The 26280-nt window shown below is 43.0% G+C and overlaps 1 protein-coding gene and 1 pseudogene across 7 annotated transcripts; one reads left to right on the top strand and one right to left on the bottom strand.

The window, feature by feature from the left end:
- Positions 1-10297: 10297 nt before the first annotated feature.
- Positions 10298-11387, bottom strand: LOC127770773 (uncharacterized; annotated as a pseudogene).
- Positions 11388-22053: 10666 nt separating this feature from the next.
- LOC127771217 (uncharacterized) lies at positions 22054-25708 on the top strand. Of its 7 annotated transcripts, XR_008017112.1 has the most exons (4): positions 22054-22700; positions 22788-22939; positions 24205-24311; positions 25564-25708. XR_008017112.1 is itself a non-coding variant. In XM_052297065.1 (3 exons), exons 1-3 carry the CDS (start codon positions 22479-22481, stop codon positions 24275-24277), a joined length of 447 nt encoding a protein of 148 aa, XP_052153025.1. In that variant the 5' UTR covers positions 22054-22478; the 3' UTR covers positions 24278-25708. The 7 variants fall into 7 exon arrangements, 4 of the variants coding, with proteins under 4 accessions (XP_052153025.1, XP_052153028.1, XP_052153027.1 ...); XR_008017110.1 differs by having other exon boundaries at positions 22788-24569; XR_008017111.1 differs by having other exon boundaries at positions 22788-24311.
- Positions 25709-26280: the final 572 nt, after the last annotated feature.

Below are 26280 nucleotides of genomic sequence, written 5' to 3' on the forward strand. Positions count from 1 at the left end.
TTACCAACACACCGAACGACCACCGACCTTAGCCGGCGTCGAGAAGGCGGCGGCGGCGGCTCGGGTTGACCGGCGGCGACGAGGCTACGGCGGCCGGCGGCGAAGGGGAGGAGGCGGCCGAGCTTCCCCACCTCTTGGCGAAACCAGCGGCAGCGACGGCAAGCGACGGCGACGGCGGAGGCGGCGGCGCGGCGCGGATGGAGGATGACCGGCGGCGACGGCGGGTTGAGGCGGGTGGCGACGGCGCTACAAGGCACGAGAGACCACGGGAGAGGGGGCAAACGGAAGAGGAGGACTAGGGGGTCCTATTTATAGCCTTGGATTGAAGAGATCGGACTCCTCCCGCAAGAAATCGCTTCGGGAAAACAAAAACTCGGTTTTGGAGATAAACTCGAAAACGAGTTCAATTCGGGCAAAATACTCAACCTCTTGCTCCGATTCTTGAGGGGAAAGATAGAGGAAGATGTGGGGATAAAAACCCCTCAAAAACCCGGACTCGGGGTGGAGAGATCGGGGCGGAATCAGAGGCGGAAGGCGGCGGCTCGGCCGGCTCGGGCTCGGCTTGCAGCCGGCCGGAGGTAGGAGACACCACCGACAGGTGGGCCCCACCTGTCGGCCTCCACGTGAGGGAGGGGCGGTGGTGGCGGGCTGGGCCGGCTTTGCCGCGCGGGAGAGAGGGAGTGTTGGGCCAAAAACGGCCCAACAACTTAAGGAAGGGTTTTTTTTTTTTTGAACTTTTTAATTAAAATATTTTGTGAAATATTGTTCCAATTATTAAAAATACTTCCCTTGCTCAAATAATTCCCAGAAAATTCTAGAAAATAGAGGAACAAGCAAAGTATTTAATAAAATTTTATCTAGCTCCTTTTTATGTTGAAAATTTTTCCTAGATTATTAGAGTTTGGCTTGTAGGCTTTTAATTTAATTTCTAAAGAATGATTTAAACAATGTATTTTTACATTAGACGATTTTTAGGGCGTGACAAACCTACCCCCCTTAAACGGAATCTCGTCCTCGAGATTCAGAAGAACTGGCGAAGAGATGAGGATGAGCTGACTTCAATTCATCTTCTCGCTCCCAAGTGGCTTCTTCTTCTGAATGATTGCTCCACTGAACCTTGCAGAACCGTATAACGCGATTCCTGGTATTCCTCTCGCTTACTTCCAAGATTCTGACTGGCTTCTCAACATAAGTTAAATCTTCTTGAAGCTCTATACGATCAGGATCTGCTTCCTCCGTAGGTACACGTAAACATTTCTTCAACTGAGACACGTGGAACACGTCATGTATTCCCTCCATTGACGGAGGCAACTCTAACTGATAAGCTACCTCACCTCTTCGACTCGCAATCTTAAAAGGTCCCACGAAACGCGGTGCCAATTTCCCTTTGGTTTGGAAACGATGAACACCTCGTAACGGCGTAACCCGAAGGTATACATAATCTCCTTCTTCGAAAGCCAAATCTCTGCGACGATTGTCGGCATAGCTCTTCTGACGTGACTGAGCAACGCGCAACCTTTCTTGGATAATCTTCACTTTTTCTTCTGCCTCTCGCAATATGTCTGTCCCAAAAACTTGACGTTCACCGGTTTGATCCCAAAGGAGCGGCGTACGGCACTTTCGGCCATATAATGCTTCATACGGAGCCATTTGCAGACTAGCTTGATAACTGTTGTTATATGAGAATTCCGCGTACGGCAAATTCTTATCCCAACTTCCACCAAAATCTAGAACACAGGCTCTCAACATATCTTCTAAAATTTGGTTTACTCTTTCCGTCTGACCATCTGTTTGAGGGTGATAAGCGGTACTGAAATTCAAACGGGTACCCATCTCTACCTGTAATTTCTGCCAAAACTTCGAAGTAAACTGGCTACCTCTATCTGACACTATCTTCTTAGGAACGCCATGCAAACATACCACTCTGGCCATGTATAACTCTGCAAGCTTATTCCCCGTGTAGGTTGTTTTGACCGGTATGAGGTGAGCGACTTTTGTCAACCTATCAACCACTACCCAAATAGAATCATGTCCTGCCGACGTTCTGGGTAGACCGGTTATAAAATCCATTCCTATTTCTTCCCACTTCCACTCTGGAATCTTCAACGGTTGTAACAGACCGGCTGGCTTCTGATGTTCTGCCTTGACCCGCTGACATACATCACATAGAGCCACATATTCTGCTATCTCACGTCGCATACTGGCCCACCAGAATTGTTGCTTTAGGTCTTGGTACATCTTAGTGCTTCCAGGGTGGATGGAATACAAAGTTTCATGGGCTTCTTTCATGATAGTATCCTTCAACTCCTTATTATCTGGGACGCAAATTCTTTCTCCTAACCACACAGTTCCTTGCTCATCTTCTACATAACCGATGGCTTTTCCTCTTCTCATGTTCTTTTTTATTTCTTGGATATCAGGATCATTCACTTGAGCTTCTCTAACTTGATCAAACAGAGTAGGTTGAGCTTCTAAAGTAGCCACAAAACCTTTGCTGACTATATCCAAGTTTAACTTTTCAAATTCTTGGCATAACTCCCAAGGTAAATGTCGACCTTCTGACATATTACAGTAGCTTTTCCTGCTAAGAGCATCGGCTACAACATTTGCTTTCCCCGGGTGATAGTGGATTTCCATATCATAATCTTTAATCAACTCTAACCATCTTCGCTGACGCATGTTCAAATCAGGTTGAGTGAAAATGTACTTCAAACTTTTATGATCCGTATACATCTCTGTACGGTTACCGAAAAGATAATGACGCCAAATCTTCAATGCATGCACCACAGCTGCCAACTCTAGGTCATGCGTTGGGTAGTTATTCTCATGAGGACGTAATTGCCTAGATGCATAGGCAACCACCTTTCCTTCTTGCATCAACACACAACCCAAACCGAGTCGGGATGCATCACAATACACTTGGAAACCTTTCCTCGAATCAGGCAAAATTAACACAGGCGCAGTCACTAGCCTTTTCTTCAGTTCTTGGAAACTTTGTTCACAATCCTCTGTCCACTTGTACTTCACTTCCTTCTGAAGCAGACGAGTCATTGGTCTGGCGATCTTTGAAAAGTTCTCAATAAACCTGCGGTAATACCCCGCAAGTCCCAGGAAACTACGAATTTCAGAAACCGTCTTGGGTTGTTTCCAACTTAACACTGACTCCACATTGCTTGGATCTACTGCCACTCCCCCAGATGAAATGACATGACCAAGAAACTTCACTTCGGACAACCAAAATTCACATTTACTGAACTTGGCATAAAGCTGATGCTCACGTAGTTTCTCTAAAGCTAGACGAAGATGCTCTTCATGTTCTTCCTTCGTCTTGGAGTAAATAAGAATGTCATCAATAAACACCACGACAAACTTATCCAAATATTCCATAAACACCTTGTTCATCAGATTCATGAAAAAGGCTGGGGCATTAGTGAGTCCAAATGACATAACGGTACATTCGAACAAGCCATACCGAGTTGTGAAGGCGGTCTTTGGTATATCTTCCTCACGGATTCGAAGTTGATGATATCCAGAACGGAGATCTATCTTGGAGAAAACTGTAGCACCTTCCAGTTGATCAAACAGGTCATCAATTCTGGGTAGAGGATACTTATTCTTGATAGTAACCTCATTCAACGCTCGATAATCCACGCACATTCTCTGAGTATGATCTTTCTTCTCCACAAAGATGACTGGTGCTCCCCATGGCGAAGTACTGGGCCTGATGTATCCTTTCTGAAGCAAATCATCCACCTGTCTCTTCACCTCAGCTAACTCATTAGCTGCCATTCTGTATGGTCTCTTATGGATAGGGTTGGTTCCAGGTACCAAGTCTATCCGAAACTCTATGTCTCTCTTAGGTGGCATACCTGGCAAATCCTCGGGAAACACGTCTGGGTAGTCTTGTACTACGAGGATCTCTTGTAGAGCAACTTGGTTTAAGATCACACCACGATATTTAGGAGAGGACACAAAGAAAGAAACGGTTTCCCCATTGCTACTGGTTAAAGTCACCTTACGGTTGGCACAATCTATAACTCCTCTGTGACGAGATAACCAGTCCATCCCTAAGATAACATCTAGATCCTTGGATTCTAGCAAGATAAGCGAGGATGGGAAAGGAACTTCTTCTATTTCTATAGTAGCGGAAGGACAATACTGTGTCGAAGATACTTGATTGCCTGGGGTATTAACTAGTAAAGGTTTCCCAAGACTAATAACTTCCATCCCATGATTGCTCGCAAAACTTTTAGACAAAAAGGAATGTGTAGCACCGGAATCAAAAAGCACAGATGCGGGTATAGAGTTAACAGGAAACGTACCCAAAACCACATCTGGTGCATTCTGAGCTTCTGCTGCTGCAACATGATTAACACGTGCCTTTGGTGCTGGAGCATTGGAGTTGTTCGGGGCTGGAGCGTTCTTCACGCGCCGAGGCTTAGGACACTTATCAGCATAATGTCCTGGATCACCACAATTGAAGCACACCCCTGGCTTGCTTCCTTGTTCCTTCCTGACGGGCTGGTTCTGAGCTGGAGTTGCTGCAGGACGAGCAACCATGTTGCGGTTGTCATTGCCACGATTACCAGTATTGTTGTTGTAGAACTGGCGTTGGGGGCGGACAACTGATGAAGATCCTCCTTGAGGGTACGATGGAGCTTGAGGTCCCGTAACGAGACGCGGCCTCTGGTTACTGCCCTGTTGTGCCTTGAATTGGGCAGCCCTGCGCTTCTTCTGCTCCATCCGGTTATACTTGTCTTCCTGACGAATCGCCTTGTCCACCAACTGCTGGAAATCCCGGAAATCCGTAGACATCAAGGCATAAGACAACTCATCATTCAGTCCCTCCAAGAACTTCTCCTGACGCTCTTCATCGGTGCGAACATCTTCCGGAGCATAACGAGCTAAACGGTTGAAATCATGGAGGTACTCGGTGACCGAACGAGATCCTTGGTTGAGTGCTCTAAATTCTCTCTTCTTTAGGGCTACAACACCCGTTGGTATGTGTGTCTTCTTGAAAGCGGCCGTGAATTCCTGCCAAGTAATAGGCTCTCCTTCAGCCCTGCCTTGGCGAAAATGATCCCACCATTCAGCAGCAGGACCATGCAATTGATGCGAAGCAAAAGAAACTTTCTCCTGCTCAGTACACTGGATCAAATCCAACTTCTTCTCCACCGCATGCAGCCAATCTCTTGCTTCTACTGGATTGGTGGTGCTTGAAAAGGTAGGGGGTCTCACACGTAAGAAATCTGCCAGCTTGTTTTGGGGAGGTGGGGGTGGATTCTGGTTCTGATTGTTTGCCTGCTGATTCTGTGCCTGCTGCACTAACAGGTTGATCAGTTGTGTTTGTTGGGCCAGAATCTGAGCTAGCGTGGGATCTCCTCCATTGTTAGCAGCTCCACTTCCACTTCCACTTCCACTTCTACTTCCGGTGCGCGTGTTCACCATCTGACGATAAGCAGAGACAATAGGAAAGAACGACAGAGAGACACCCTTAGAACGGAGTTATTTAATTAATTTAAATTCTATATTGCTCTTAACTGTGTATGATTACATTTAAATTGCATTAACACTATCTCACCAACTATCTTACACTCTGACAAGCAAAAGAACTAGACTCATGCTGTTACATCCCACCAATGATGTAAGCAACAACTAAAACCCACACACTCACAAGCAAACTTAAACAAGCAATCTAACACAGCGAACTACGGCAACGATCTAACTAAGCGACTAATCCCGCCTTGCGTCGGAACGAAGCGATGGATCTTCTTCTTCTGGAGTAGCTGGCTCTCTTTCTTCAGGGTCTTCCTCTTCTTCCTCATCACTTACGATGTCGATGACAGGTTCAGCACGATCGGGCACAGCTTCACCCATCACGCGAATCTTCGAAGCTAACTGGAGACGAGGTGGCGGACAGGTTCTCTTTCTTGCAGTGAGGCGAAGCTTGGGTGTTGGCGGCGGCGTTTCTCCTTTAAGTTCAGCTAATTCCTTCTGTAGACGGTACACTTTGCTCTCCAACTTGCAAATCTTGCCTCGATTCCAGTTTTCCCTGTCATGAGCTGCTTTGTCTCGCTCCACACTTACTGCATCCATAGCACTAAGCATGTGCACCGCATGCATCAGAGTGGCACTCTCTTCACCATCAGGACTGGTATAGGTTCCATAGTCTTGACCATGAGGCTTGTGAGGATGATACTGGAAAGCTGATGAATCCAACTCTTCTTCAAAGCGTTGACGCAACTCTCCAATGGCCACCAAAGCTGCTTCTTGACAAGCATGGCTGTACGATCTTCCTCCAGCTTCGAACTTAATGGACGGAAGGTCTTCACGATCACTAGCCAACGTCACACGAACACGACACTTCTCCTCGTTGGGGTCATGGGAAATCCGGCGATACTCAGGAGCAACTTCATAGCCTACCTCAAAAGCCATCAACCTCAGCTCCCTGACGAATCCTAACACCTTGATCAAGTTTCTCGGTGAATGGGGCGGCATCTAAAGAAACATAGAAGGGAGGAATTAATGCATATTTTTAAGTTAGCTGCACCCTCTAGACTTAACTGATTTGACCAAAGAGGAAGAAAAAAAAAAAAAAAAAAAGAAAAGACACATACTAAGCTATTATATATATATATATATTTTTAGAATTTAACTTTTTGGACAGAGACAAATAATTTTTTTTTGACAAACAACTAAAATAAAACTAAAATACTTATGATCTATTATAAGCACGGTACAGTGTCACCATAAGAAGGATGAGTAGTACTAGTGCTATCATGATTTTATCGATACCATAATAGATGTACAGTGCCGACTAATCAATGAAGTTTACTAAGGTGGAATAGGAAACATTTTAAGAAGAACAATTTTTTTTCTTTTAAAAGAAAAGAAAATGAATTAAATTAATTTTGTGCATAACCTTGCATGTGCTGCCAACTTAATTAATTTGTAAAAGAATAGAGAAGAGCAGTTCTATTTTTTTCAAAATATTTTGAAGGCTACTTAAGGTTTACCATTTGGCTTATCCTAAGGTCAAGGTGGCTCTGATACCAACTTGTCACGCCCGGAATTTCTATCCAAAATTCCAAACGCTTACATGTGTGTTAAACCCTCGTCCAGGAATCAACCGAGGCACACAATAACAAATTGATAATAGAGTACAAATAAATAACTATTTAATATTCGCAAATAATAAATTATCACAGAGGTAGATAGTTCCTCTCAAAGAATAACATTCTATGCAGCGGAAAAAAAAAAATAAAACTATAACAAACTACGGAACAGCTATGGCGACTCCACTCCACAGGCATCTTAACCAGAACAAGCTCAATCCTCCAGATCATCACCTTCGCTAAAATACTCCTCTTCTGATGATTGAATATTGCAAGAATGAGCATATGACATACTCAACAAGCCACACAGCAAATATGCAAGTGCACAGGATAACAAAGGATGGCATAATATAGCTCATTTGCATAACAGCATTTAATAAATATTTAAGAGAATAGTGAAACAGTTGTATAATTAATCAATATTAAATAAACACCATACAACACACCCGTGTTGCATAGGCCCAACCTCATTTGAACAACCAACCCCAGTTGAACAAATTAAACCTCCAAACTAGGAATATACCATTCCAAACTAGGAGTTACATTAACTATCACCGTTACCATTTAATGTGTAATATGAGACTAATCACGAAAAACATTGCTCAACTCACCCATAACCGCGGGTACGGCTATTCGAATAGATTAAACTCTGATCAGAGGTGTACCACTGTACCCACAAGACACAATCCCACAACATGTTACCATGCGCCTTAGTACCACCACGGTACCTCGGAAAGGAACTGTGACAATACCTCTTGCACAACACAACTCACCACAGTGCACCGTTCCTGGATCATAATCTCCCCCTCAAAACCAGAGGCAATGGACTCCCCAGCGACCCCCACGGACTTCTCGCCGCTTCACAGTCTGGCACACTATAATGAATCATGCTACACAAAAGATAAAGCCGTTGCCCACGCTGGCTTGTGGTTGGCACGATAAATGTTTCACAACAGTAGCTCGCGAACCGGTCCTTAATTGTCATGAGCACAACCATCAAAACCATATGCTCACAACCCACCTTAACCAGGTTTTAATTATCAATTAATTAACATCACACGATTAACCATCGTGAGCTACCATTTATTATAACCATCATTAATAATCACAGTATAGTATAATTTATATTTAACCCCTTTAGTTAGCTAATGTTTCTAGGCATGGCTAAGCAAACATACATATAGCATTTAGCTGAACCAATCCAATATATAAGGTTCATGCTAATCACATTATAACCCATAGGAAAATAAGATCATCTTTGGCCATTAATTAATTGGGAAAAGGTTCACCACCCGATGACATTCGAAAATAATGCATAAGTTGAAATAAAATAATAGCTTTAAATGGGTTCAACATGCTCAAAGGGTTGTTTGGGATCTGTGTGACTTGCCTTGGGCTTCCACAAACGCTTCGGACCCTTCCTCAACGGAAACGCTCTCCTCCGGAACGTCGGAAACTAAAGCAATTAAACAAAAATCAACAAAACAGTACAAAAACAAGCATAAACAGTACATGTGGATATTTTTAACATGTAGATATTGATTTTAGAAAAATTTAGCAACTTGAACCACCTGAAACGGATCTACGGTTATTTAGTTATGATTTTCCAAAGATTTAATCTATTAGAAAAACGGGAAAAAGAAAAGATGATGATGTCATGATGACATCATCAATGGTGGCCGGCTCGGTTTGCACCCTCGCCGGAGCTAGGGTGGTCGGCTGCGAATTTGGAGGACATGTACACGTAGAGGACGACGAGACGAACGCAACGGTACTTACCAACACACCGAACGACCACCGACCTTAGCCGGCGTCGAGAAGGCGGCGGCGGCGGCTCGGGTTGACCGGCGGCGACGAGGCTACGGCGGCCGGCGGCGAAGGGGAGGAGGCGGCCGAGCTTCCCCACCTCTTGGCGAAACCAGCGGCAGCGACGGCAAGCGACGGCGACGGCGGAGGCGGCGGCGCGGCGCGGATGGAGGATGACCGGCGGCGACGGCGGGTTGAGGCGGGTGGCGACGGCGCTACAAGGCACGAGAGACCACGGGAGAGGGGGCAAACGGAAGAGGAGGACTAGGGGGTCCTATTTATAGCCTTGGATTGAAGAGATCGGACTCCTCCCGCAAGAAATCGCTTCGGGAAAACAAAAACTCGGTTTTGGAGATAAACTCGAAAACGAGTTCAATTCGGGCAAAATACTCAACCTCTTGCTCCGATTCTTGAGGGGAAAGATAGAGGAAGATGTGGGGATAAAAACCCCTCAAAAACCCGGACTCGGGGTGGAGAGATCGGGGCGGAATCAGAGGCGGAAGGCGGCGGCTCGGCCGGCTCGGGCTCGGCTTGCAGCCGGCCGGAGGTAGGAGACACCACCGACAGGTGGGCCCCACCTGTCGGCCTCCACGTGAGGGAGGGGCGGTGGTGGCGGGCTGGGCCGGCTTTGCCGCGCGGGAGAGAGGGAGTGTTGGGCCAAAAACGGCCCAACAACTTAAGGAAGGGTTTTTTTTTTTTTTGAACTTTTTAATTAAAATATTTTGTGAAATATTGTTCCAATTATTAAAAATACTTCCCTTGCTCAAATAATTCCCAGAAAATTCTAGAAAATAGAGGAACAAGCAAAGTATTTAATAAAATTTTATCTAGCTCCTTTTTATGTTGAAAATTTTTCCTAGATTATTAGAGTTTGGCTTGTAGGCTTTTAATTTAATTTCTAAAGAATGATTTAAACAATGTATTTTTACATTAGACGATTTTTAGGGCGTGACATTAGCCCTAGGATTTGCTAGCTATGCTAGCCATGCCCTCTAGAATTAAAAACAGAACATACACATGCAATATATATGTCTCTAGTTTCAGCCCATTGCATTAAAAGTTTCAAACTAACATCACATGCATTCCAAGTTGTCACCGAAAATCCAATGACATTCACACACATACATTGCAAGTTCTTGAATTGAGCCAAGCCGATGCTTCAAAGCACCACAAATAAATCCAGAAAAGAAGAGAACATACTTCACGCCGTGCTCATTAATATGCACACAGGGTTATCAAAAATACAAAGAATCATACTTCAATGCCAACATACTGAAAAATGAGAAATACAGCCTAAGTGACACAAACTTAAACATAGCATTTCCTTCTTTTGGTTTCTGAGCCTGACGAATATGGTATAACATATAAACTTACAATTAGATCAACATAAGTACAGCCTCCAGTGCCTGCAATGACATCATTCAGAGAAGTTTACCTCAGATTAGTATTCATTAGCCTTTCACCCATCCTTGATAGTCATCCATAAGCATGTCAGTAGTTAAATATTATGTGAAAGAAACGGAAATACATCAACTGGCAGAGGAAGCTCACCATTTATATAAAGAACTAGCGTCTAATTTGTTCAGCTAGCATAGAAATTGGGGGATTTGTAGAGTATCCAAGAACACACCCAAAAAAACTTCTGGTAAGAGGTCTAACAAGGAAAATAAAAACACATCTAGTGATGCATCAACTTAAATAGAACAAGAAAACAAAGCGAAACAGCATGCCCACTATCCGAACAAAATACTAGTACACAAAGAGCATCTAGCTAATGATCCAGTAGCTCATGATTTTTGATGGGGTTAAAGCTAGATGCATCCTTGGACAAGGATTTAGCCACAGGAGCCACAGGAGACGCTGGAATCGGTTGACTGCAAGCTCAGATCTGGACGCAAGAGAAGGAAAGGGTGACTTCTGCTTAGCACTAAACTGAGTAAAATAGATGAGGAGGCAGTGACTACCGACGATGGGGTGGAAGGGGACAGCTGACGCCTGCTCTCCCCTCGGCAGGTTGACCTCGACAACGCGGAGTGGTGTGCACGGCAGACCGCTTATCTCGCGGACGGATCTGGAGCACCCAAACTCGGGATGGCTGGATCCGCGACCTTCGAGTTCAGGGTGTCCTGATCTTTAGCCCCCGAGTTCATGGTTGCTGGGACTGTCAAGGGGAGGGTGGGGGATGCAGAAGCTCGTCGTCGACCGGAGATAAGCGGCGATGGACGGTGGGGCTTGTCGATGGCGTTGGACAGTGGCGTTGTCTTCGTCTTTGGCTCGATGGGGCCGCCGCTGCACAGAGAGAGAGAAGGAGAGAGAGAGAGAGAGAGAGAGAGAGAGAGAGAGGAGAAATCGAGAGAACTGGAGAAAGGGACAGAGAGAGGCTGACCTTATCTCCTCCGGCGAAGGAGGCGGCGACCCCGAGCTCCTGGCCTCCAACTGGCGCCAACGCCGGTGCCACCTCCACATGCGGCCCCAGCACCTGCCCGGGCTGCCTCCGCCTCCGGCCTTCGCACCTGCCGGTGCCACCTCCCCCTCCGGCCCACGCACGCGTCGGCGCCAGTGCCCTCCGCCGATGAAGAGAGAAAGGGTTGGGAGGGAGAGAGAGAGAGAGAGAAGGGGGAGTGATTGAAAGAGAAGAGGATAAGGATAAGGATCCCTGTGTGGCTGTGTGTGTTTGGGAGAGGATAAGGATCGATCGATACAATTGCATGGGAAGAGGGGAGGATTATGAGAGCGTTTTTTTTATCATCTTTGACGGGCACACAAAATTTGACCCGTCACAGGTGACTTTACCTCACCTTTGACGGGTTCTATTTTTAGACCGTCACAGGTGACTAGTTACCTGTGACGGGCTAAATATTTTTGGCCCGTCACAGGTGACTTTACATCACCTTTGACGGGTTCCATTTTTGGACCGTCACAGGTGACTAGTTATCTATGACGGGTCGCCGCCGGATGGCTCACCGTTGACGGCATCTTGTAGAACCCGTCAAAGGTGACCCTCATCACTGACCAACACTTATGTCCGTCACAGATATGCCGTCACAGGTGTGAGAATCTGGCGTAGTGAACGAACGCAGCCACATCTCATACTAAAGAGGCTAAGTTTCCATTATTAACAACGAAAGAAGAAATTGATTCCTAAAAGTTTATGACATATTTAGCCCTTTAGAAATCAGACACATCTCATATTAAAGAAAAAACAATGAACACTACTTGTTCTTATGATAAGCTAATGTTCCTCTTCTTGGTCTCCCCCCTCCATTTCATAGTGTTCTTTGTTGTGAACAATATAATAATAGTTGTTTTCACCCGTTAGTGATGGTGGTTTCTCTAGTAGTGCTGGCCGCATACGCATTGGCAGCATACAATGTAAACAAGTTATTATATGATCAATATAATCTACACAAAATAGTATTCAACAGAGATCGAAATATATATGCTGTCCAGAATAGAAACAAAAAAGCCTCCAAATCATTTTTTAACCAAGCATTTTTTTAGAACAGGCTTGATGTCTAATGAACTAATTAATCAGTACTTAATGCGTTACAATTCTTGACTAACAAATAGGGTGTAACTGAAAGCCCAGTTGAGCACTCTTTGCTTGTGAGGTAGTCTTTCGCTAAGCTATGTGCCACCTTGTTCCTAGACCGATAGACCCGAACAACTTTAACTTCCTGGAAAGCACTGCACTTGTTTTTGATCACCTGGATAATTGACCCATACACCGACTTGTTCAAATTAATTGTGATCCCTCATCATATTAGCCACTTGTAGACAATCGGTCTTGATAATTAATATAGATAACTCAAAGATATAGTCGTATTGGCTTTGCTGGCTTAGAGAGCATGTACGATCTGAAAGAGGCTAAGTTTCCAATATTAACAATGCAAGTAGAAATTGATTCTTAAAAATTTATGAGATATTTAGCCCATCAGAGATAGACACATCTCATATTAAGAAAACAATAAACAATACTTGTTTTCATGATAAGCTAATGTTCCTCTAAAAGTTAATATGGTGGTTTCTCTAGAAGTGTTGGCCGCATTGGTAGCAAACATTATAAACAAGTTGTTATATTATCAATATAATCAAGCCAAAAGAGTACTGATCAGACATCAAATCATATGTGTTGTTGAGAATAGAAATAAAAAGTACATTCCAAAGCCTCCGATGCCTTACTAATTAATTAAAGAAATGTATGATATATAACCAAGATGAGATATTAACAAGTGGCATTTTCTGGAGGCCAAACTTTTGCACTGTTATAATAACAAACGATTCTTAATTTCATTGAAATACATACTTAAAAGAAATCGAGGCCATGTATATATATAAATGCTCACAAACGGGATTCCCTTCATTCACGGTTCATGAACTTCTCTATGACCCTTTGAAGCATCTACCAAAGGTTTACTACGAACGATACGAAGTAAGTACAGTAGTTTACCAAGGGGTTTGCATTAATTCTGTTCTAGCAGGATCACTTGTACACTGGATCATTCCTAGCAGTGCAATGGTTGGCCTGCAGATGTGCGCATCTCAAACTAGTTTTTTTCCAGCAACAACCCGCGATGTAGCACCAGAAATCTTGACACCTCCCAATCCAAAGACATTAGTTTTATAGTGTTGCATAGATAAACGGTGTATATAATTCACTAATAATTCAGAATGCCTCAACAACATGTATATAGATGAAGTTCTTCCAACTGCTGTGCCATGTATATATAACATGTAGATGAAGGCATATGCTAGTGTTTAAGAACTAGTATATAAATGCATGATGCTCTGTATGCTACTATTATACAAATTTGCACATGCCTGCAGATTGCTGGTTTTTTATATTTTAGCCATTTTCAAAAACTTATTCGGTAGATAGACCCATATAAGAACATAATACAGGAATATACCTTTTTTTTTTGGATGCTAAGGTTCATGGCGCCTACGTCCAATGTCTCGGCGCCAATACCCTCAACCCTGTAGCAGCCGATATATGGAGGAGTCGACAACCGAGGACCTATTTGTAAAAATAAATTCTGAAAAGGGTTGAAATGTAAATATCTTTTTCACACAAATAGGTCCTCAACACATGCTGGTGTCAAGGGCCTATTTGATAGAAAACATTTGCATTTGACCTTTTTAAGAAATTAATTTACAATTACGTTATCTACGCCACTCTCTTTGATGGTGACCCCGCTACACCAGTGCCTAAGCTATAAAAGGGGGCAAGGGCTGTCAACGCTATAGTATCACTGGCTCTGAGACATTGAACCTTTGTGCCAATAACTTGGCTCTGAGAAAAAAAGGTTCATTCTTGTAATATGTTTGTAAATAAATTTTCAAAAAGGACTGAAATGTAAAAATTTCAGCTGCATATTGCATGTCTGTTTGTGAACTTGAGGTTAAAACACTGAACTTTCGGTGGACAGAATACGCACATGACTCTAGATGACAGTCTCCTTTTTTTGCTCATCACCAATGGTTGACTGATTTTGAAATGGAAAATTGGTTTGGATGTCAGAAAAACACAATGTACTACTCTGTCAAGCTATAAAAAAACACTATGTACAATGTTAATAGTAGTATTCTCAGCACCATAAACCACCATAAAAAAAAAATTTACAGACATGCAATCTGGATGTCTGTAAAGAACATCCATTTGTAAAAAAATATTTGGATGGTGTTTAGTACAGATCCACTAACGCAAATCAATTTTCTCACGCAGATCTCTTAATAAGCCTACCCTCCTCTCCTTATCCCCTCAACTCCACCTCTCCACATCCTCATCCTCTTTCTCATTTACTCACTCTCCCTCTCTCTTCCATTCTCATTTATTCACTCTCCTCTCTCTTACTCTTTCATGCCCTCCTCATCCCCTTTACTTCTCTCTCACTTGTAGGCCGGTAGAGGTCCACGAGGAGGTTGGTGCACTGCGGCGACGACGGTGGTTGGTCTAGCGGCGCTCGAGGAGGCTAGTAGAGGAGGCTCGCATTGACGATGGTAACAGCATCACCTCCTCAGGAGCTGCCGGCCGCCACGTAGATCCGGCGACGCTGGCCTTCTCCCTCGCGGACGGCCTTCTTCCATGCAATCCAGTGCAGCCAGCCTTCTCCGTCGAGGATCTGGTGGCGGCGGCCTCAGGAGGGGTGGATCCACCGCCACTGACCTCTCTTGTAGATCTGGCTACGACAATAATGGGTGGCCCTGGCCCTAGGAGGGGCGGATTCATAGGCGCTAGCGTTAAGTGTGGCGGTGGCGTTGACGACGATGGCGGCAAGCTTAGCGGTGGTGGATCCAGTGGCCAGAGCCCCGGGAAAGGCGGATTCGCCACTGTTGGCCTTGGGTGTGGCCAGTGGCAGAGCCACGTTGAGTTTGGATGGTGGTGCACAGGAACGCCCTAAACTTACTATGTCTCATTTAAAAACACTAGAATATGCAGATTTGCATTAAAATTTTGTAGATTTTCAATGGTAGTGCACCACCCTTACTTTGATGCTAGCTCTGGCTGTGGGAGTGGCGGGGTCTCAACAGCAATGACAGTGGTAGCAGACTGCATAGACGATGGTGGCGGCAAGGGCGGATTTGAGCTAGGGTTTTGCCTATTTGAATTTTTTTTGTTGTGATTTTTGTTCTTGCAGGCGGGCGGCATAGCTGACCGTATGTGAAAATTACCATCTGCATGGGGTTGTGCTGCTCGTATGGAAAAATGTTGATTTTAAAACTTTTATAGATAAACTCGTGGGCAAGCGCTTGCATGCGTTGCCCGCCTGCAAAGATCTGTTGTAGCCGCTTGCAGAAATACTCTATGCTACTGAGCAGCCAAGAAATGTAGGCTGTAGCATCATTTGGTTTAGGCAAAGAAAGTACAAGGAATAGAACTCTATAACTTTTCCCAAGGATCCTCCATCTGATTTTTTTTCCCTGCTTGTGTACCCCAAGAGGCCTACGCAGCCCTTCCAAAAAAATCAGAGAGGCCAAGCCGGCTCGGCGATCATGTGGACAGTGTTGCAGTTATGGTCTACCGTGATCGGCCACAACGTCGATAGAATTTGCAAAACTAAAGTTGAGCCAGTTCCTGGCACCTCCGATTCCCAAAACTCATCATCAACTGAAGGTTGGTAGGACATGAAAGTTGAGAGCTCAACCAATAGAAGTTGGAGTCTTCCACTGTTTCTATCCAAGATATATATGCCGACTCAGAGTTGGAACAAGCAGAGGTTGACATGTCATGTAGTTTTTTTACATGTCTGTACAATAATAAGTTGATATCTTCTACAACAATTAGGGATACATACGGTATGGTACGGTACAGCAACATCAGTACATCTATATATATATATAAATATATCTATACCTAATTAAAAAATATGTAAAGCTTCCGGTTAATTTTTTCGTCCGTCATTAGTGGGTGGGCCCACGCGATTTTCTTCAGTAATCCGCGAATCAGAATCGGGACGCGTGACGGCGATTTTGACCCTCCACAGTAAAAAGAGGAACGAAAAAAAAAAGAGAAAGCTAGCAAGCAGGCCGGCCCAACAAAAAGCAAACGCAGCCTAGCAGTCAGCCCACATAGCAAAGCAGCAGCCCAGTATGGCAGTACAGTATTGTGCGATACTGTAGCAACCGGGAATAAGTTCACTTTAGATCCCTTAATTTGTCGCCGAATATACAATCGATCACTAAATCAAATACCAGGTATACCTCGGCTGTGTTTGCTCCAGCCGATCCGAACCGAATCAACTGTGCACGGAAAACGGAGCGGTCTATTAGCGCGTGATTAATTAAGTCTTAGCTATTTTTTTTAAAAAAAGGATTAATTTGATTTTTTTAAGCAACTTTCGTATAGAAACTTTTTAAAAAAACACACCGTTTAATATTTTGAAAAGCGTGCGCGCGGAAAACGAGTGAGAGGGGTTAGAAACTAGGGGGTGTCAGAACACACCCGAGCTCACCCTCTAACTTACAATACCATGTCAATTTAGATCCCTCGGCAGTGTCGTGGCCAGTTTTAACTGACGTGGCAAGTGGGCCCCACACGGGTCACATTTCAGTGCACAAATAATACCACCTTTTGCCTAGCTTGGGCAGCACTAGCTTAAATAGAAGGCTTGCTCGAGGCTACAACATTGAAAAATGGTTGGATCCACATCTAATAGGAATCAGATAAAAATAACGCAATTTTATTAATTTAAAAAAACCACATGTCTTTTTTTTAAAAAAAAAAGTGATCACCAACAAAATGAATTATTTATGACAAAATAAATTATTTTTAGAAAATAGAAAACAATAACATGTCTTTTTTTAAAATAAATGTAATCACCAACAAAATGAATCGTGTTTACATCCAATTTTTTTCTATTCATTGTATGATTTCCTTCTATTTTTTTTAGTGAAAACAATTATGCGGTTAGAGTGCAGTGAGGTTGATCTGATAGATAGCGAAAAACATTTCTTATACTATTGCTACTCTTTACAATATGTAAAAAGCTACTCTTTACAATATGTAAAAAAAAGGTGTTTATCAATATCAAGTACCAAAAAATAACCATACATTGTAACCAACTCATAATAATACATGACAAAAGTAAGTACTTTTTGGGTTTCAAACTTTTCTCTATAATACATAATTTTATTTTAAAATTGTATTAATAGTTTTCCTATAATCATCCATGTCAATGGATTTAGAGCAACAAATAATTATGTCATGTTAGCGTCTTACTTGCACCGGAAAGATTCAATTTGTCTATAAGAACCTTAATTAATCCGGTGGCATTTTGCTCCTACACACTCATTACTATCGCTTTTTTATGCTTTACCCAATGCAACGCATGGGCATTTTGCTAGCCTACTTAAAAAATAAGTAAGGCTTCCGTAAATATTTTCGTACGTCATTAAGCGTGGGCCCACATGATATTTAGTCGCTAATCACGATTCGGAAGCTGACAGCGATCTCTTAAGCTGTAAATAAAAGAGAAAAAAAAAAGAGAAAGCCCATCCAAAGCAGCCCGGATTTGTGGATTAGTGGAGAAATATTGCAGCCCATCCAAAGCAACAGCAGGCCGGCCCAGAAAAAAGCAGTTGCAGCCCACCAGCGAGCCCACAGAGCAGAGGAGCTACAGCCCAGCACAATACTGCGTGATACTGTAGCAATCAAGCAGGAATAAACTTTGGACTCATACCTACCAGTATCGGATTAGAAAAAAGCAATTTTATAACTTAAAAACATGTAATCACCCCAAAATGAACTATTTACTGACAAAATAACTTATTTTAAAAAAATAAAAAACAATCACATGTGTCTTTCTTTTTAAAAAATATGTAACCACCAACAAAATGAATCGTGTTTACATCTGATTTTTTTTCCCTCATCAATTTCTCATTCGCCGTAGGACATCTAATCACATCACTTTTTTTTCCATTTATTGTATGATTTATTCTATTGTTTAGAGTGAAAGTTATTATGCGATACACCACTTTTTTTTCTTTCCATTGATTGTACCATTTCCTTCTGATTTTTTGAGTGAGCGATTATGCAATTGGAGTGCAGTGAGGTTGATCTGATAGCTAGCCAAAAATATATCTTGTACTATGGCTACTCTTTCCAATATGAAAAAAAAAACGTTTATCAATACCGAGTACAAAAAACAATCATGTATTGCAATTGATTCATAAATAATACATGACAAAAAAAATATTTTTTGTGGTTTCAAAATTTAGTATCCATGTCAGTGGATTTAGAGCGGCAAATAATTATATCATGTTAGCGTCTTATTTGCACGGGAAAGATACGATTTGACTATATAGACCTCAATTAACCTGGTGGCTTTATGCTCCCACACTAATTACTTTTTTTCTACACTCATGGCAACGCATGGACATTTTACTAGTTAATTTATATATGCAAACATAAATAAGAGTTGCGTACAAATTTATATGCAAACATAGATATAAGTTGCGTATTATTGCTTATTGGGCTTAGTGTAGGTCTGGCATGAAGTGAATTAAGTGATATGTGGTCATCAGGTACAGAGTAAATTAAGTGGCACATTATTCAGGGTGTTAGAATAGACACCAACAGATCAAAGTTGGTTTGCTGCAGACCGGGATACACCTACCTCGTTTGAGGCTTAGAGCCTATTTATGAGGCCAATTTCAAGAGGAGAACTTGTGGGCCAATGGCCTTAATTTTCATGAAATTGATTTCACTAGCAATTTTGAAGAATAACCCCCAAAAAAGATTGGGCTCCCTAGAGACTGAAAATTAACAATCCATTCTGCTCTTGCTTGATTGCATTAATCACCGGCACACATTAACTATTCGCAGTTTCTGCTATTGATAACGCATTAATATTTCTTTCTTAATGAGTTTATAGCCTTTAATTCGTCAAAACTCCAGATCCCTTCTTTTCAGGACACGGTGACCATTGTGAAGCTCGTAGCGCTAAGAAATCATCTTGATACTAGCACATATCAGCTCACCACAGCTAGCTTCGCCCATTTCGAGCTGTCTCCACTTCGATACAGGGACATGGTTATTTGATTCTACCCTACGATATCATCTCTAGATGATCACCCTAATAAGGTATTACTACTCTTTGATCAGTGCTTGCTGTTAACCTGTAAACATGCCCATCTCGAACTAACGAGTGCTATAGGAGAGCAAGAAATCGTATCACTACAACTCCTGAGTCCTCCCAAGCCAAAACCATAAGGCTAGTTCTCTCAGCTGATATATACATTAGTCGCAGATGGATATATGCAGTGCAGGACACACCGGCCTAAAGAACTATAGAAGTTCATCTATCAGTTGTGTCTCCTAGCATGAATGGACAAAACAGCAGCACTGATTGCTATTTTATGCTATAGCAACGACATTTGTTATGATCCTCCATGGGATGGTACGTATATATAAACAATAGTGTGTAGTAGTGATGCCAGCTTGCCGGGTGTCTGGGAAAATCGGCATTTTCGCATGCGAGTAGGCCGACCGGAACCAAAAATTAAAAAAACGCAAAAATCACTGCCGGCCGCCATATCGCTGCCTTGACGACGCACGCGACAACCAGGATGAGGACGACGAGCGCACGGCGAAACCTTGCCTCGCTGCTCGCCGCCGCCATGCCCGACCGCCGCCACCTCGGCCCGGCCGCCGCGCTCGAGGTCGTAGACGTCGTAGTTGAGGAAGTTTCCCATGGCGGCGCTCGAGGTTGTAGACGTCGTAGTTGAGGAAGTTTGCCCGTCGTCGATGTCGCCGCCACTACCGTCGTCGTCGCCGCGTTGCCTGAGGCCCGCCGCCGTCGTCCCCGCGGTCGCCGGCGACGGATCCGGCCTCCCCGCGACGGCAGGCGATGGATCCGGCCTCCCCGCGACGGCAAGCGATGGATCCGGCCTCCCCGCGGCGACCGGAGACGGATCCGCTCCGCCGCCACCACCGTAGCCGATGCCGCCGCCGCCGCCGCACTCGCTGATGCCGCCGACGATGCCCACTTAGCGCCCGCCGATGCCACCGTCGCCATCGATGCCGCCGCCTCCACCGCCCTAACCGACGGCCCCGGCGTCGCTGAGGAGGAGGAAGAGGGAGATGGGAGGATGGGGATGAGAGTGAGAGCGAGAGTGAGAGGGAGAGGGAGGATGGGAGGATGGTGGGGGGAGGGCGCAATAATGGCTGCAGGTACGCGACCGTGAGGTGGAGAGAGAGAGGATAAGGATGCCAGTGTGGGTGGGCTATTTTCGTGGATTTTCCTGTGCGGGCGACACCCTGATGCCTGTCCCTAATTTTTCTGTGCGGTTGTACTTATGGGCTGCCTAGAAACAAACTAGTCTGGTGTCTAGGAAAATCTTTCATGTAGTAGTGACACTTTTACATAGAATTTTTTAAGAGAACCGCTTCACTAATTTCTAGGTTAGAACAAGCTGAATATGTAAATTACATGAAAAACTGCTCGTAGGTGGATTAATATTGTATAATCCCTATCGAGAAGAGATTTTTACTCGCGAAGGATTGATTGCTTTTGAAATGGAAAAAACATCCGGTTTGGACGATACACAATGTTTTACTATGTGATGCCACATGGTAGGATTCCCAGCACCATAAACAGCTTAGTAGTGAAGCCTGGAGCAGTATTTGCTCTAGGGGAGTATGTAAACCATGAATGGAACTCCATCCTTTCCAAGAGGCCAAAGCGGCTTAACTGGCAATCATGTGGACACTGTTGCTCTTATGATCTACCGCGATCGCGCTCCACCTAGATAGAGTTTGCGAAACTAAACTCGCAGCTGTTCCCGGTGCCTCCCATTCCTAAAACTCGTCATCAAGTGAAGGCTTGTATAGGAGATGAATTAAATTTGAGAGCTGACCCAATTGTACGTAGTTGGAGTCTTCCACTGTTTCTCTCCACATATATGGCCTAGACTTCGAACAACCAGAGGTTTTTGTGCTAGTATTTATACAGAGCTTTGCTTTGTACTACGTCCATGTCAAAACAAGTTCACTATTCTACACTTATGCTATATATAGCACGTCACGTGTCTGCACAAGTTGATCTTTTCTGCAACAAGATAGCTGGTACGGCACAGTACAACAACATCAGTACATTAGTTTATATGCAAAGGTAAATAGATGTTGTGCATTGCTTATTGGACTTAGTGTATGACAGGCACTGAGTAAATTAAGTGGTATATGTTCAGGCACAAAGTAAAATTAAGTGGTACATTATTCTGGTGTTCGATAGTGTCAAATAGACACAATACAATTTCCGATGCTTCCCACCCAAAGCATGACTTGCTGAGGTGAGAATATCGGAGAGATTAAAGGGGACTGCAGGATGCTCGCACCACAGCGCTCCGGAGGTTTTTCGGCCGGCGTGTTCGCTTCTGGTGATGTCCACGTCGCCCGGCGCTGGAAGTGACGGTTTTGCAAAAAAGTCCTCGCTTAACTTGATAATCTTTCTTATGTCCCTCAATGTCAGTTCACTTTCTTATGTATTTTTACGTATAGGCCCTCTATATCCAAATATATCTTATGTGAAGGAGAAAAAATTTCAAGTATAGGGCCGCGCTCTGAAAAGGAGAAAGTATGGGAGTTTTTTGCAAAAAAAAACACCCAATCCCCCACTCCCCCGAAACCCTAGCCACTACTGTGCCCCCCATCCCTTCTCTTCCTTTCCCTTGCCCTTGCACCGCCGCCGCTCTGCCTTCCCTCCCCCACTTCCCCACTTCTCCTCGCCGGCGACGATGGCGTGCCCATCGCGCTTTCCCTTGTCCTGCCCATCTCCTGGCGCTCCCTCCACCACTCTCCTCCCAAGAAAGCAAAGGGATTGGGGGAGTAGATGGCGCAGCGCTGGATTCGGGGTACGGTGATGGAGTTCCGCCGCCGATGGCCTCCCCCTCGCGCTCCCCCCACCGCTCCTTGCGACGCCGCCGCCATGTGTTCTCCTCGCCGACGACGGCCTCCCTCGCACTCTCCCCATCCTCCCCCATCTCCTGGCGGTCTTTAATCCCTGTCAACCCTAGCACACAGAGGCCGCCGCCGGTCTGCCCTCTCTCGCTCCCCCCACGATGCCGTTCATCTTCGTCGCGTCCCCATTCCCCATCTTCCTCGCATCCTCTCCCTGTCTTGGGTGGGGACCCCGCCACCCATTGCAGCAGTTGCCCTGTTGTGTGATGGGCTCCAGGGCACACTCACTCAAGAACCAGCCAAGGCTCGAGTGGGAGGTAGGTTTATCGATCTGTGATGGGAAACAAGCTCAGAGATATCAGGTTTTGTTCGCCATTGAGGAGGTTCCCTTTTTTACTTGCTTCTCTTCAATTTTTACTCACTTTGCCTAACGTGAGGTAGTCTTGATCTGTTTTTTTCCCATATGTTAGATGGCTGGGGCTTCCACTCAAACAATCATCAACAATATCCGGTTCTGGGATTGTGCATCGGTCTCATCCAAACAAGGTTTGGTGATTTCTTTTGCTGCCTGGTGGGCTACTCTGTTTCTTAATGTCTGCTTGCTGAATGAAGTTACAGAAAGGTAAGACTTTAACCCTTTTCTTTTGAATTTGGAGTTAGATGTGTTTCTTTGTCTAGAATTGCCTAAAGTGTTTGTTGTGCACCTGTTTAAAAGTATGGCTATTTATAACCTAGAAATTGAGAGCATAAGCAATTGACTGAGCTTTCCTTCTCAGTTTTATTGGTATTTGGGAGCAAAAGCGTACTAAGGGTTGTTGCAGTTTGATGTGTGATGAGGAAGCCTGTAATTTAATGCTTAGGATTCAATACCTTAGATTCCGTCTTTATATATGATTTAACTATGCAGATTTCCTGTACAATTGCATGATACTAAACATTATTTCTGTAAATTCAAAGTGTTATATTATCCAAATTCATTGAAGCATGTCTTTACATGGATCTTCTACGGGCTTAATTGGTCTGATATGTGTTAGTTTGTTGCTTTTCAAAATCTAGCACAAGTAATTGGAAGAAGGGTTTAGCTGATCTTGGATAGAGTAAGAAGATGAGAAGCTAAATGTTAAAATCTTGGATATGTCAAATCTAACAATTAATTCGGGGATTCACATTACATTTATTGATTGTTCTTTGAAAGAAAAATGAACCTTCCAGTTTCTTCCTAGCTGAAATTTCATATGTTAGGTGTTAGTTACATCAAAAGATCTGGATGCCCGAGGCCACAAGGTTGTAGGCCGGTCAATATACTTTGCTCTGCAAATAATCCTGAGCAGTCAGAGGTTTGGTTTGCTTTGTAAGGACGAATTGATTTTTGCTACAAACTCAAGTGAGTTTGGCACATGCCATTATATTTTTCTTATTTTGCATGCGATTTTGAGGTGAAGTTCACTTGGTCAGTTAAGTTGTAGCCACTGAAGCTTCCATATCAGATCTCACGTATTTGAATGCTCATTTATATTACATGAAATATTTCCTGAACCATTTGTTCATTTTGTAGTTTGTACATTTTAGATGCTCTCAACAGCTCTGCTTTGAGTACTATCTATTGTTCCCCTATAACCATCCGTAATGCAGTAGTAATTCTATGGCCTACCCTGATATCTACAAGAGATTCCATACCATGGTCCTGCTCTGCTAAGGAATTCTGTATTTTGGTACAATAATGGGATAAGATAAGTGGAAAGTAAATTAACTGTTGGAAAGTAAAATAATAATTGTTATGTACTCTTTCACTTGCACACAGTTACTTTGTGGATTTACATTACATATATGTTTTAAAAGAAACTATCTTAGTTTTCGTGTGTTGAAGCTTCATATGTTATGTGTTAGTTACATCAAAGAGCTGGCTGCTAGGAGCCGCAAGGTGCAGCATGGTAGGCAGGCTAACACTTTGGAGCTGTGAGCTGCTTGCTCTGTGAATCCATGTTCAGTTAGAGGTTTGGTTCTCATTATAAGGATGAATTTTTATTTTACAAGCTAGAAACTCATGCAAGTTCGGCAAATGCCATTATATTGTTTTGATTTTGCATATGATTTTGTGATGAAGTTCGCTTGGTTAGTTAAGTTGTACCCACCGAAGGTTCCATATGAAATCCCATGTTTGAATGCTTATTTATACAATATGCAGTACTTCCTGAATCATTTGTTTCAAAGCAGTGTGCTGAAGCTTGACCTTTGCTTTTTACATGGCATAGGTAAGCGGTGAACGTTTTTTTTGGTTTAGATTTCTAAGGGGTGCAAAGACTTCTTTTGTTTAGATTTATGTTCTCCAAACATTAGAGTTACAGTATTGTCATCCACTCAGCTATGTGTGTATTTCGATGTGAAATTTGAAATTTTGGTACGAATGAAATTTAAAGACTGAGAACCCATGTCGCATGTTTTGTAGGACACTTGTATGTATGAGTAGTGTGATTAGTTATTGCATTACATTTCAGTATCTGCATTATTTTTGACTTCTTAGAATTTTAGTGAATACGAGGGTGTTACTTGCCTGGTATATTCTTCTAAAGATTATCATGGCTAATTAACTATCCTTTTGTTGCCAAATCTAGAAACACTATATTCATTATAGATGGTTTCAGTAACCGCATTACTTGGCTTGCCCTTTTTTAAGAGTATCTTGGCTGATTAGCTGGTTTTTCTGCTGCCATATCCAAAAATCATTTAGTTTATTAGACACTTTTATGGGGAAACTGCTCTGTAAATGGCTCTTTGCTTCATTTACATGATTGAATGCTTCTGGTATTCATGCTTCTAGCTGCGTGGTTTGTAATACATTCCGTATAACGATGCCATTGCTGCATAATGAAACTGAACTAGCTCCTTTCTTTAAGAAACTGAATGACTAGACCCATTTTTATATACGGCGATATATGTTCAGACCCATCTTTTCGCTTATGCTTATGTTTATAAGCCAAATTTAAATTTTAAAACTTCATTTTTGAAGTTTATTAGGTGGCTTTTTCATCGAAGTTTTTTTTACAACATTTGCTTTTCAATCACAAAGAACATGTACATAAGAGTTTTACCCATAAATTATTTTTTTATTGGTATTAAGCAGTTTGGGTAAGTATATGCATGCATAAATGAAAAGATGGGGCCTGTTCTGTTCTTACTTCCTCTCTTAAGTATGATAGGTTACCATGTTTTTTAGACTTAAACTTATTAGGTGATTTTATCTTGCAGAAATCAAGTGATGACATAATTCAAGTTATGTGGCAGCCTATGTTAGAATGAAGGCCTTCAGAACAAATTTACTAATATAAATACGTTGTTTATGCTGTGACACATCTTACTGACAATATATAATTGAAAACGATTATAAACTCTATCAATTGACCTACATGACTATCTTTATATTGATATAACTCTAAATGGGATATGAAAACGCTATCATGATATGGTCTATCTTCTCTCAAGGTTTGAATGACAGTGAAATTATATATATACAATTACAGATATGATAACATGCCCTATATCATCTCAGTAGACTTTGTGAAGCATGCCAAATGTTTGCTGAAATATTCTGTAATATTCATGTTTGCCTACTTGCCTGTTGGTAATGTGATGTTCACTGTCCAGACTAATCTTGGAGTTCACAGGAAACACTGGTCAAATATTTGTTTTAACTTTAGATGCTCTCAGCAGCTCTCTTATAATCCCTTTCTTTGAATTCCATGACAAATGCATGTTTATAAATATAGTGCGGGTATCGCTACTTAGTTGCCAACACAATAACAAATCAACTGACATAAGAACTTGCTACACGAATTAGATTATCTCATCCTTTTATTTTGTTTAGTCAGTCTTTCCCTTTAAATTAATTGACAGGAGGAAGAAATCGCAGGTGGTTTACCAATTTCAATGACATTTTATAGTTCATTAAAGAATTGAACTTCTATA

The sequence above is a fragment of the Oryza glaberrima genome, chromosome 4, assembly GCF_000147395.1.
Source record: "Oryza glaberrima chromosome 4, OglaRS2, whole genome shotgun sequence".
Classification (NCBI taxonomy): Eukaryota; Viridiplantae; Streptophyta; class Magnoliopsida; order Poales; family Poaceae; genus Oryza; species Oryza glaberrima.